The 12,512-nt window shown below is 38.2% G+C and overlaps 2 protein-coding genes across 9 annotated transcripts in view; one reads left to right on the forward strand and one right to left on the reverse strand.

Annotated features, from left to right (window-relative positions):
* Nucleotides 1-6,284, forward strand: part of LOC139136937 (echinoderm microtubule-associated protein-like 2) — a 54,248-nt gene extending 47,964 nt beyond the window's left edge. For all 8 annotated transcript variants that reach the window (XM_070704801.1, XM_070704802.1, XM_070704800.1 and 5 more), the window contains 5 exons: nucleotides 254-523; nucleotides 1,218-1,560; nucleotides 2,091-2,186; nucleotides 2,768-2,898; nucleotides 4,293-6,284. In XM_070704801.1, the coding sequence (XP_070560902.1) occupies nucleotides 254-523; nucleotides 1,218-1,560; nucleotides 2,091-2,186; nucleotides 2,768-2,898; nucleotides 4,293-4,460 (1,008 nt within the window). In that variant the 3' untranslated portion in view covers nucleotides 4,461-6,284. The remainder of the gene's footprint in view (nucleotides 1-253; nucleotides 524-1,217; nucleotides 1,561-2,090; nucleotides 2,187-2,767; nucleotides 2,899-4,292) is intronic.
* Nucleotides 6,285-7,566: 1,282 nt separating this feature from the next.
* Nucleotides 7,567-12,312, reverse strand: LOC139136938 (translocon-associated protein subunit gamma-like). The gene is made up of 5 exons (XM_070704808.1): nucleotides 12,117-12,312; nucleotides 10,013-10,139; nucleotides 9,554-9,652; nucleotides 8,559-8,690; nucleotides 7,567-7,774 (listed from the first exon to the last, which is right to left on the reverse strand). The coding sequence occupies exons 1-5, from the start codon at nucleotides 12,244-12,246 to the stop codon at nucleotides 7,708-7,710; spliced, it is 555 nt and encodes a 184-aa protein (XP_070560909.1). The 5' UTR covers nucleotides 12,247-12,312; the 3' UTR covers nucleotides 7,567-7,707.
* Between the last annotated feature and the right edge of the window lie 200 nt (nucleotides 12,313-12,512).

Genomic DNA, 12,512 nt, shown 5'->3' on the forward strand with positions numbered 1-12,512 from the left:
ACACACACACAAACACACACACACATATATAAATATATATATGTATTATATATATATATATATATATATATATTATATATATATATATATATATATATATATACATATACGTACGTATGTACGTGCGTATGTATGTATGTATGTATGTATGTATGTATGTATGTATGCATGTATGTACGTACATACATATGTATGTGTGTATGTTTAGATGTTTAGCGTCACTTCAAGTGTCCCACATCTTTTCTCTTGATAGTTACCCGAATCAGCCGGCGGCATTCGTACAATCACGCCGCGGAACACGGGCAGTGCCGATGGTGTGGTTGTAGTCGGTACGACTCGGAACTGCATCCTCGAAGGATCTCTTCAAATGAAATTCAGAAACGTGGTCCAGGGCCACTGCGAGGAGATCTGGGCTCTCGCCGTGCACCCACAGGAGAACGTATTCGTCACAGGTGGCTACGACATGAACGTTATCATGTGGGCGTCAGAGTCACACAAAGTCATATGGAAAACTCAGATAGAGGTGAGCATGCGTGAACTTGAACTATGTATAGCGTGTGTGATGTAAGCATATGCCAAGCATGGTTGCTTGAGTTTGTAATCTACTAGCAGCTTTCTAATGAGCAACAGTGAAAAGTTCTTAATAATGACACAAGTTTCAAGTTTCAAGAGGTTACGAGATGTACCGATCGCTACTGACAGCTAGGGCGATGTACATAATAAGCCCAATCACTTTTTGTTTGTATACGTGTCTAAATTTAAGGATTATCCCTTTTGCAGTGGTTCAACACTGTTGTAATATTTAACAGAAACTTACAATTGCGTGAAACAGATTTCTTGTCATCACCATAAATAATTTTGCAAGTCAAATTAAGTGTGCCGCAGCTGTCTTTACAGCCTGAACCATTCAGAAGTCTTATATAGTTTTCTTCCACTGCTACCAGAGAGGTGTCAGGCTTGGATAGAACATGGGTCCAACCACAGTCGCTTGTGAAGCTATACACGACGGCCGCTGTACGTACTTTAATACCCCACAGCGGCCGTCGTATATTCGGGTTCACGGGCGACTATGGGTTCAACCTAGCAGGGTCCATACTGAATTTTGGAATATAAGATTCATAGTCTATTTCAGCAGTAACGTGTATTCGTGAACGTTCCGCGAATTTTAAAAAGAGTGTGAATATTTCTGATATTTTTTATCAAATCTTTCTACACAGAGGCCTTGCCTGTCATGCGCATTTCATCCCAGCGGTTCGGTGATAGCCCTGGGAACGACATCTGGCCGTTTTATCATCCTCAACACCTACAACGGCATGCACGTCACATCCGTGCAAGTCGGCAACGAACAGCTGGACTGCATCAAATTCAGCCCCGACGGAGGCATCCTGGCGGTTGGTTCCCATGACAACATCATCTACCTCTTCTCCGTCATGGATGACGGTCAGGTGTATCGCAAGATCGGCATCCTGAGGGGACACGAGAATTTTATTACTCACATCGACTGGTCCAAAGATGGCTGCTATATACAGAGTGTGTCTGGAAACTATGACCTAATGTATTGTAAGCACTATTACGCGTTTGCTAGAAGTTCACCCCATTGGCGACTTCAAAGATTCCTTCATCTTGACCCCAAGCACTTGTGCTTTCTATAAATCTCCGTTGCACACACCTTTTCGTTGTCGCCGAAATTTGATTTGGTCACTGCCTCCAATTGTAAACGTACTGTACATGAAACTATCTGCTGGCGAAAGGAATATTCTTTATGCATGGTCCGAATTAGCAGACACTATCGGACCAAATTGTTTGTATCTGTCTCCCACTCTGCCGATGGACGACTGACTTTTCGTTGATTTTTGTCACCTACGTAATGAATCATCAATATTTGACAATATTAACCATACCTTTATACAATTTGGTGTCTTCTATGACAGTACAGACTGTCTTTTTTAACTTCCAGAGAGCTGCAGTGTTCAATTGTCTCCAAGATGTCAGTGTTGAACGCAAAGAATACCGATCGAGTTTGCATCAGAGTTTTGCACACTCAGTTCTGACTCATTTTACTGAAGTTATATTTTTCTATCATAATACAGGGGACGTAAATGCCTTGAAGAACGAGAAGTCAGCTCTGTCGATGCGAGATGTCGACTGGTCTTCACAGTCCTGTATCCTCGGCTACAGCTTACTCGGTAAGGTTTTCCGTTGCAATTAAATGAGATACAGTTTCTATTACTCATTATAATAGGCGAATACAGTTCCTTACAGTATGACAGTATGAAAACGAAATGCACTTTTAGTAAAAAGATAATGAAAATATCACCAAGTACATGTCTTAGCGTAAAAGTACATTTATGCTCCACTTGTTGGGGCTAATTTTAAAGCTCTTGAATTAGAAAAATTGTTACCGTCTAAGTTTTTCGAAATTCGAAAATTTTATTTTTCCCATAGAGATACAAAATGTAGTACAGGGATATGGCGGCCATTTGAATTTCAAATGTCAGTATAGGTAATTTGTTTCTGTAGTACCAAACTGTGCAGGGTGATCTATGATTTTTGTTCTTGATTTGGTGAGAGTATGGCTGAAAGTTTCATTGAGCAAAATTTGAGCAAAAATTTAAGTCATCATTTTCGAGGCGCATACTACCTTAACTTAATAAGGCTGTCAACAGACTTCACAACACCGTCCGTGCGCATCGTTGAAGAAGTCAATCAAATAATCAATTTCGATAACCTGTATGATCATTATTTCTCTGTCTCTCCTCTTACCAAGGTGTCTGGTCATCAAAAGATGTGGGCACTGACATCAACACTGTGGAAAGATCCCAACACAACGACATGGTGGTGGCGGGAGACAATCACGGCTTTATATCAATATTCAGATATCCATGTACTTCACTTAAGGTGATTTTCACATTTTGTACTATAAAAGATTTTAATAGTCATATTCGAAGGTCAACATAATGATTTAAAAAACCCATCAAATAAGTTCAACTTTTCAATTTCCGTGGTTTTTGTTTTACTTGTGAAATCTTGCTTCTCCTACTTCGAATTCAACATTGTGTCGACATACCAACATAACCTTTATGTGTGTTACATTCTATGTTATTATTGAAACATGAATTGTTTGTCCCGGCTAGAATTCACCTGTCAACAACTCTGTTATGGTGAAGTACTACGAATTACGTCAAAATTAGGTTGTGGTGTCATTTTCTTGAAACTTTGCACAAATATTCTCGGAAGTTGTGCAAGTGCAAAAATGAAATAAAAAATGGGGGTCACCAAGCTCGTTTCCATGGAAACGGACGTTAAAATGGCGTCGTTAGAATAAATAAAAATGATATAATTCACTTAGACTAAAGAGAGCAATTATAAAACGCATAGCAAATGAGTTAATTTTAATAAATACCAAGACTTAAGATCCATATCTATCGAATGTATAGTTTTCATGATGTTTGTAAAGAAATTTTAACATAAGTATCGATTACAGAATGACGATATCGAAATTATATCACTACATAATTTTCGAACTTTCTTCCTGTCGCTTTGAATGGTGTCATTTTGACCAAACTTGGCGAATAAAATCCTGACATAATACCATTTAGTTTACACTTTTAATAAAAGGGTGTCACCACGCTACTTTTTACAATATCTCCAGGTGAATGGGTAATATGCGCCATATAAATGGGAGAGAAATGTTAATTTTTCGCTCATATTGAATAAAAACCAGCTTCCTAGGGGGTCAAAATATGACAAGGTTATAGGTCACATGTATTTCTTAGAGAATGGGTCAAAAAATTAGGTAAAAGCGCAATTTCAACAATGACAGGTGATATTAAATACATGCGCTACATAATAACCCATTTGCGGCAGGCTGGAGTTAAATCTGCGCAGAACGTTCTAAAGCGCGTGCGCGTCCGAATTCGTCGCACTTTACCTTATGTTGTACACGATGCATTGTGCTTTGGTGCTAGATAGGCGAGAAGAAGAAAACAAAATGCACTTTTCAGTAAAAAGATAATGAAAATATCACCAAAAAGTTACAGATTGTCTGTTTGAGCGAAATCGAATGACAATCAAGCAGATGCAGTTTTATAACTTTAACGGTTCTTGTGATCAATTATGTGACTAGCATCTCCCGAAGTTGAGTTGGTTTCCTCGCGACAAACATTGTACCCCTGCAGTGTTACTTGCTGGTACTTAGGAGGTACAAACTCCATCATTTAGGCGATCTTTAAGATTGGCTTTTAAAATTAAGAACGATCTTACAGACTCTCTCTCTCTCTCATCATTTCTAGGCTGAAAGTCATGACAACAAGGCGTACAGCTCACACGTCACCAGCGTGAAGTTTTTACCGGAGGACAAGTTCCTAGTATCCACGGGAGGTCTGGACGCTTGCATTATGCAGTGGGTTCTGGTTGATAAGAACGGACGCTATTTCAGCTCAGGCGGATCGGAACTTTAGAGCACAGTTTTAAGTGAATCAAGAAGCAGCTGGAATGGGACTACGGAAATTATAGAATATTTCAAAGATTATTTATATAAGTTAATTAAAAATGGAGTAGTCCTCATCGGCCAAAGTACATGTATTGAGACCGTCCGAAGCCATACTCACCCACTTTGGCTATATTGCCCTAGTTTTACAATCTTTGTTGCCATTTGAGTACAAACCAAAGTTATGGTGGCAATCGTGCACAATTTAATGACGTTAAGTATACTTGTAAACCCGTTCGACCTTTTGCTGTGGTTCAGCCCCATTGTTTGTCATACCAGGGAAGAATCTACTTGTTAGAAACTAGGAGTGTACGGGGGTCGTCAGTGCATGACAACACAACTCCTAAAACCAGCGACATACAGCAGTAAAACTGTTTTGTGGACATCACGCAGTGTTTACAAGGATTTGATGTTGAACAGGGTTTCTTCGGTACATATTATATGCCATTTCTCTTGGACTTTCTGCAGGGACATCTCAACAAGTAGCTCATACTACGCAAACATTAACAATTTTTATGTCCTTCAAGGTCAGGTTGATACTATTTTGCTCGAATATTCAGGTGGATGGGCTTGATTACAAGTGCAACTTTTTTTTATTCGACATGTTATTGGAAGATGGCGCACGCACGTACACACAAACAATCATTTCCCATCTTCCTTGCCACTGAAGTTCATTTAGTAAGCAAGTTTTATTTTATGCACTTTTACAATTCAGTACTACCGATGAGTTAAATATATGCTGCAGAAATATTATTAAGCGAAGAATCCTATTTTTATGACAGTTTTTGGTATTTATTCAATAAGTAGTATAGAGAAATTTCGAAGACGGTGCAATAGGTCGTGTGAAAGAGGAAGGCTCCAGGTCACATGACTGGTGCGACCCAATCAGAGTAAGGGAAACTATGGGCCACAACGAGCACGTTTACTATCCCCGTCTCCATTTTTATAATGATCAACGCAAAATGATTTCAGCCTTGTAAAGGGATATAACGATTTGTTTGTGAAACATATTTTCATGCAGACTGAAATGTAATTATTAAAAGTTAGTGTAATGTAACGACATTGGAAATCATGTACTAATCAAAACTCAGGAGCCCACGTTTTCCTCATCCTTTTACATTAACCCTTTGAATGCCAAAATCAATTTTTGTTGCCTTATAGAATATAACTCCAATTTTTTTTCAGATTCTTACCAAATTTTTGGTCAAAAATTCTAGCTAATAAAAAGTAATATGCATTTGGTCCAAAATCATCAAAAAATTACATAGACATCATCGGTAAAATGCTACGCTGAAATTTTGGTGGGGAAATTATTGCACTCGGGGGGTTAAATTACGTTTGAATAACAAAGCTTTTGCCAAAGAAACCAGGGAATAGCGCTCAGAAGTGCTTTGAATTCGGTCTCATCGAACGATGAATATTTCATCCAAGTTGACCTCTGTTTATAAAAAAGTATCTAAAAATGTGGATTGGGCCGTTTCATGATTTATTCCAAACCGAATGGGGAAAGTTAACCATTCAGAAATCGAAGTAGAGTTCCAGTGTTCCACTTGAGGCAAACATCATTTTTTAACATTTCAATCTTAAGAACGACTTTGACATACACAAATCAGAAAAGGGCAAATTCTTTTTTTCTTGAAACTCTTGTAAAGTTTAACTTTGTACATACACTATTATGGTTAAACCTCAACATTTATTGCAATGAAAATATTTGTGGCTTCGTTTAACGCATTTTTGGAATGGATTTTTTCCCACCATGACCCTTTATTACAAGAAATTAAAACAAATAAAAATATTTACTTTGTATCATGTCATTTCTAGGTCACATGTGGTATATTTGTATGACACGCCAAATGCTCATTCCGTGTCACAAGTCATCAGAACATGTCAAGTGACGAGAAAATAGATACTACTAGTCCCTACTGGTTCGAAAAAGTGACATCAGAGAGTATTTTTCGAAAACTTTCCCAAGGAAGTTTTTGAAAAAGTGCCCAGTCACGTGACCATACGCTTAGTGTCGTCTGCAACTTTGAAACAATGGCGGGTGATCATAGCATGATGAGCGCCCGCAATGAGCAATGAGTCTCGGACTAAAACAGCAAGGATCTTCTATTTCAACAGCGAAGGAACTTGAAAAGTTCATGGTCAACAAAGGTTCATGTGCAACCAAAGATGTTATACGGCATGCTACGGACATTTTTATGCTTCTTTTTGTGAAGAAATTGGCACCACAGTTCCCGCTGTGGAGAATCGCCCAGTAAACGTCTCTTCTAAGTTAATGTATTGTCTCAGTGTCTCTGCATCAAAGCGCATTTAAATCAACATAGAAGAGCATTACCATGTAGTGTGTTATAAAAACTCTATGACCTGGTCTTTATTCGGACTATAGCACCTGTTTATTACCCCTCATGGCTGTGTGTTACGAGAAACACATCCCTCGGCCTAAACCTGGAGAATAGAGATGTTTCAGGTAATGCCCATCAGGGTAATAAACGAGCGCTACAGCCCTCATAACCAGGTAACAGGTGTTTTATATGTCATATGCTGACTATTTTCGTAAGGAGGGGGACGGCTTAATATTTCTCACACATGTACGATAGTAATATGTATATATGTGTATATATATATATATATATATATATATATATATATATATATATTATATATATATATATATATATATATATATATATATATATAATATAATATATATACACACCACACACACACATATATTTATATATATATATATACACACACATACACTTGATTCTGACTGATGAGTATCTTGACTGAGGAGTATTCTCAATAGTCATTATCATTAGATTTGCATACTCAAACAACACTCATTAATGTACGATTTGCATAATTGTGTATGGTACATTAATTTACGAAATTGAGCATACAATCTGGAGCTGAGAGCAAACACAAATAGTCCAGCACATGTATTGAGAGAATAGGGGAAACAAACACACTTTCTGTAGTGACTGAAACACTAGATAGCCAGACATTGAGACAATGCATTTGAAGGCTTCCACAACACAGACCCTGTCTTCCAAAAAGAATGACAGCACACATTTTGTTTTCTATCCACAAAAAGTGAAATAAGTCTTATTTTTATTTCATAATCATGAGACCATTACATTTGATGTGTAAAAACTTGACAAAGACCGTTTTGTTTCCTTGATACTGTTTTTGTTTCTAAAACTTTCTTGAGTTTATTTTGTGCCGGTTGAGAACAACGCCAGTAAACCTCCCGCCATGGCAACTGAGAGTACGTAATTTCTGAGGAACTTCTGTCAAGGAAGATATTGCAGGTTGAATATCAAGTCAAAATTTTCACTGATAAAAACTTTGGATTTCCCAGTCATGGATAAAGTGTAATAGCTAGAAAGGGTTTAATTCTGGCCAGTACTTTGATATGTATTCCCGATGAGCTAAATATTGGATGTTACGTAGACAAGAGACTTCGGGGGTCTATGGTGCAACATGTTGATCAATTATTTCATAGGGCTGCCAGTGTTACACATGCTATGGACCAGAGATGATGATGATATTTGCCATACATGCTAAACACTTAGAAGACATTGTTAAAGGCCGCCTGATAATGGTTAAGTCTGCTTGGAGCACTGCAACAAATATGATGACACCAAGATCTGCTGTAGCAAACCAGAAACACTGATGCCAAATATGGCAATGTTACCTTTGACCTTTTCACTTTTGACCTCTTCACATTGCTATTTTCCTGAAATTTATAAATGTCACAAACAGCAAATTTTACCTTATCACAGAGAAAATGGCTGTAACTTTGATGTTTTCATCGTTTTTGTTCTGGACTGCAAGGGCTTTCTGTTGCCAAATGAGTTCAAGTCCAGGCTAAAATTCCCTTCTAGACCATAATAATGGACATTTACTAACAAATAAGGTATGTAGTTAACACGCTATTTTGACATGATTTTGGGACTAGAACAAGAAATTTTGTTTTACAGCCAAAAACGAAGAAAAGTGAATCAAAGTTATAGCTAATCAAGCTTGATGCGACACGACCCATTGCTTTGTAAAAGGATACACTGTAGGGTTGAATGACTTTAGGAAGTAGAATGATGCCAGGATGATCAGGAAGAGATACAGGGCGTTGTTGTAAAAGATGGCAAAGGTGGTGGCCTCGTAGTCTGCTACCTCATTCTTCTGCCACAAGATTCTGCAAGATGAATCGCATAAATCAGGAAATTAACTTGATCAGTCTAACAAGCACCTACATTTACATGGAAATACAACCAGTGTGCCCTCTTAAAGCCAATATGACGTGCCATGATGCAAGCGATTTTTTTTTATTTACATGTAAGATACAGGGCTGATGCAAGGAATTTTCCACAATTCAAATTGATGCAAAGCTTCTAGAAAGATGCATTTGTTAGAGGGCACACTGAATGCAAATCCCACCACCATGCAACTTGATATATAGATGTTACAAATGGACCAACTCTACTGTTAAAACTAGGAAATAAACTTTGACTGAGTCATCCTTGAGAATACTTTGGTTTCATCATATGATAACCCATTTCAACCCATTTCCCTGTATGGAAGTCTAATGATATGATTGTACAAAAGCAAGATGGTAAAACAGTTATCCTGTTCACCCCACTTCCCTGTACACAGGTCGACACTTGTCACTATTATCGGTGAGTTTGGGCCAGACCATAGCAGTGAAAACAGGTTAGGTCTGGTGTATAAATGTGGATCAAGGTGAGTATGGTGCTGATGTCATTCCTGCCTGAATTGCAAGTACACACCATGTGAATACATGGATGAAACAGTTTGCATAAACACAAGATATGCATATACCATAATACGGCAGTGTTTCTTCTAGACAGGGGGATGGGGGTTCCCCTCTGTCGACATGTTGGCATCCCTAGTCATTTGTCAAGGGGGGACGAGCCCCCATGAAATGATGCCAGTCACACCTTAGAGATACAAGTAGAACACATGAACTGGTGAAATCTCCCTTAAATTTTCAGTCAGTCCATGGCAAAGCCATACATGAGTACAGTCTAATGTTCATACCTTTCGTCTTTTTCTTTACGAGACATCTTTTTTGAATCAGCTTCTGACAGCTTCTTCAGGACTTCTTTGGACACGGCTTCTTCTCTTTTCAACGCGATTCTAGAAATGCAACAAACAGGATGGAAATGTTACAAGTACCCATGTACTGACAACGATATACATGCAAATTCAGCTGGCCCCCTTCAGTTGTGAGAAAAGGTACACCGGAGCTCAAATTAAAATGAAAATTATCCATGTTAGATGTAATGACACGTCCTGAACGCTGCTCAGGGTTCTCAATAAGGGATTTTACAGTTTTTTTTTAATTCAGTAAAAAGATTCATAGCAAGTCTTCTACTTAAGCAGGGGTTTTCCTTTTTCAAATTGGATCAATTGATGGGACTTTGTCGTCACAACTGTGCGTGCATCGAGGGGGGGGGGGCAGGAGATAACAAAGTTACATGCAAAGTGCCAACTTACTTGTGTTTGAGAACAAATTTGACATTTTTGTAGGCAAAAGCAACAAGCCATGTGCTGATGATAGTCATTATTCCAAATAAGATGCCAGACTGAAAGAGATCCATTTGGTGAATCCGCCAGAAAACCCCTGAAAAATTGGAAAGAACAAACACAGTATGAACATGAGCAGATTACCATAATTTTTTATTATTCATTCCTGTAGATTTCAAAGATACAACTTGTGTATTATTAAATTGATTGGTTACAGTTCTTGAAGACACAAATTCTTCTACTATATGTGATGTGTACTCTTGTGATATTATCCAGTGATCATGGTGATCACAGACTATTCCAAAAATTATCAGGGTTAAGATAGAATGTGCCTCGGGGACAGATATCACAACTTTTTCCAAATTTTTACGATTTTTTTCTGATCTACCAATTGTCAGGGCCCATTTTAAAGTTCTTGGATTAAGAAAAATTTTTATCGTCTTAGTTTTGTGAAAATCAAAAAAAAAATTTTTTTCCCCAAATATTTAACACAGGGATGGTTGTGGCCATTTTGAATTTCAAATTTTGGTAAATTACATACAGTAATTTGTTCCTCTAGTACTAAACTTTGCACGGTGACCCTGATTTCTATCCCTGATTGTATAAGGGAATGGGTGAAAGTTTCATACGGGAAAAGTTGAGCAAAAGTGTAAGTCTTCACTTTCAAGGCACACACTACGGTATATTAAGATACAATAACATGGAATCATTATTTGTAAAGGTAACTGAGAGATGCATATCATGCATGAGTTATGGAGTAACACTGTTGTCTACTGCCCATCTGTATTTCTTTGTTGTCTATTACACAATTTCTCTACTGAAGTACACCCCTATGGTTGCAAAACAGCAGCAGCATGTTCTCACCTTGCATAATAGGAGACAGGCTTTTAGGCTTTAATGAAATTCAAAATATAATGTGTTAATAGGTGCCATGCCCTCCTAGTACTATAAATCTAATTTCATGTTTTTATTGTCACTTTCAGATGCACTTCTAATCACCATATTCTAGTGAAGTACATTCAATTGCCAAAAATATAATATTGCACAGACAATTTTTGAAATATAGATATAACGAACTTGAATCCTGGAAAGTTGCTGGTTCTGGATTTGCACTGAGTCACGATTATTTTCTACCATACTGCACAATTACATGCACAAGCAAACTCAAGTCTTGCAAGAAATATCATGTTTCAACAGAGAATAAAATACATGCTGAATACAATCAAAACTGTAAGTATTGGGGGAAAACTGTAAACATAAAAAATATGCTCTTGTTCTTTCACTGGATTGATAGCTATCTTACAGTCAATATTTCTGGGATGAAAAAATACTAGTGTATATAGACTATGCTAACTACACAAGGAACATATACATCTGAAGTTTGAATGCTATGGTAATACTATCAACACTGCAATTCTCTTGCTTCTGTGTAATATGTTTTAGTAATATTTCTCTAAGCAGAGGGATATGATACAAAGTTCTTGTGTATGATTCTATGGTGAAACCATACAACCAATCCATACTGCGATATACTAGTATCTACTCACGACCTACTGTATGCCGTGTAAGAAGCCCTACGTACAGTGCTCAACGTGCGAAAGCATCCCTCCCTGCCACAAGCCAGAATTATAGTGGACTGGCTCAGCTGTGGACAGCTGTACGACCGACGAACCCTATCGACAACACTATCGTGTACCGGTTGCTAAGCTTACACGAGGGAACATGTACAATATTGTAGCTGCAATAACTGTAGCCTTTGGACCCAGACGGCTGGTTGAGTTGGGCCACTGCCGATCAGCCAGCGATATACAATGCACAAAGTGCCTCTGAAGGTCTATTAGCATTGCCAAAATGCGAGAAATGTGCGCATAGAATGAAGGTCAATACATGGCCAGACGGCGTGTACTTCTCTCAGGAGATCAGTAGGTAGCGAGCAACTTTCATACAATGGAACTGATCACAAGAGTTGTACAAACAGCCCTCTTGCCATTGATGATGGTGGCGTGTGACCCCGCTTGTGAACGAACTAAACATCTGGACACAGCGAATGCACGGCAACTCACGGTACACTTACATATCGGAATGGCTGAAACTATGAACCCGTTGCCATAGAACAGTGCTGACGACTTAGTGCTGACATTTCTGCTGAAATCCTGGAGCAAAAGCTCTTCTTCTTTGGTAAGTTTCTTACTACCGCCGGCCATCTTTGATGCTCAATGAGAAAAGGAAGTGGACACGTCGACAAAAGCCGAAAAACAACGAATGTTACCGAAGCATCTGCTAGGGAGTCTACTCCAGACTATGTAACGTACACTGCCTGTTTTCTGCTTTTCTGAGGTTGGTTTTTTTCTCTCAATTACACATATAAGCATCGGATTTATTACAATACTTTATAGCTTTGATCGTGAAATAATTTCATATGTTGTCTGTGAAATATTGGCTCTGACCTTTTAGAGGTTGGTGAATAATA

Source organism: Ptychodera flava, chromosome 7 (genome assembly GCF_041260155.1).
Source record: "Ptychodera flava strain L36383 chromosome 7, AS_Pfla_20210202, whole genome shotgun sequence".
Taxonomy (NCBI): Eukaryota; Metazoa; Hemichordata; class Enteropneusta; family Ptychoderidae; genus Ptychodera; species Ptychodera flava.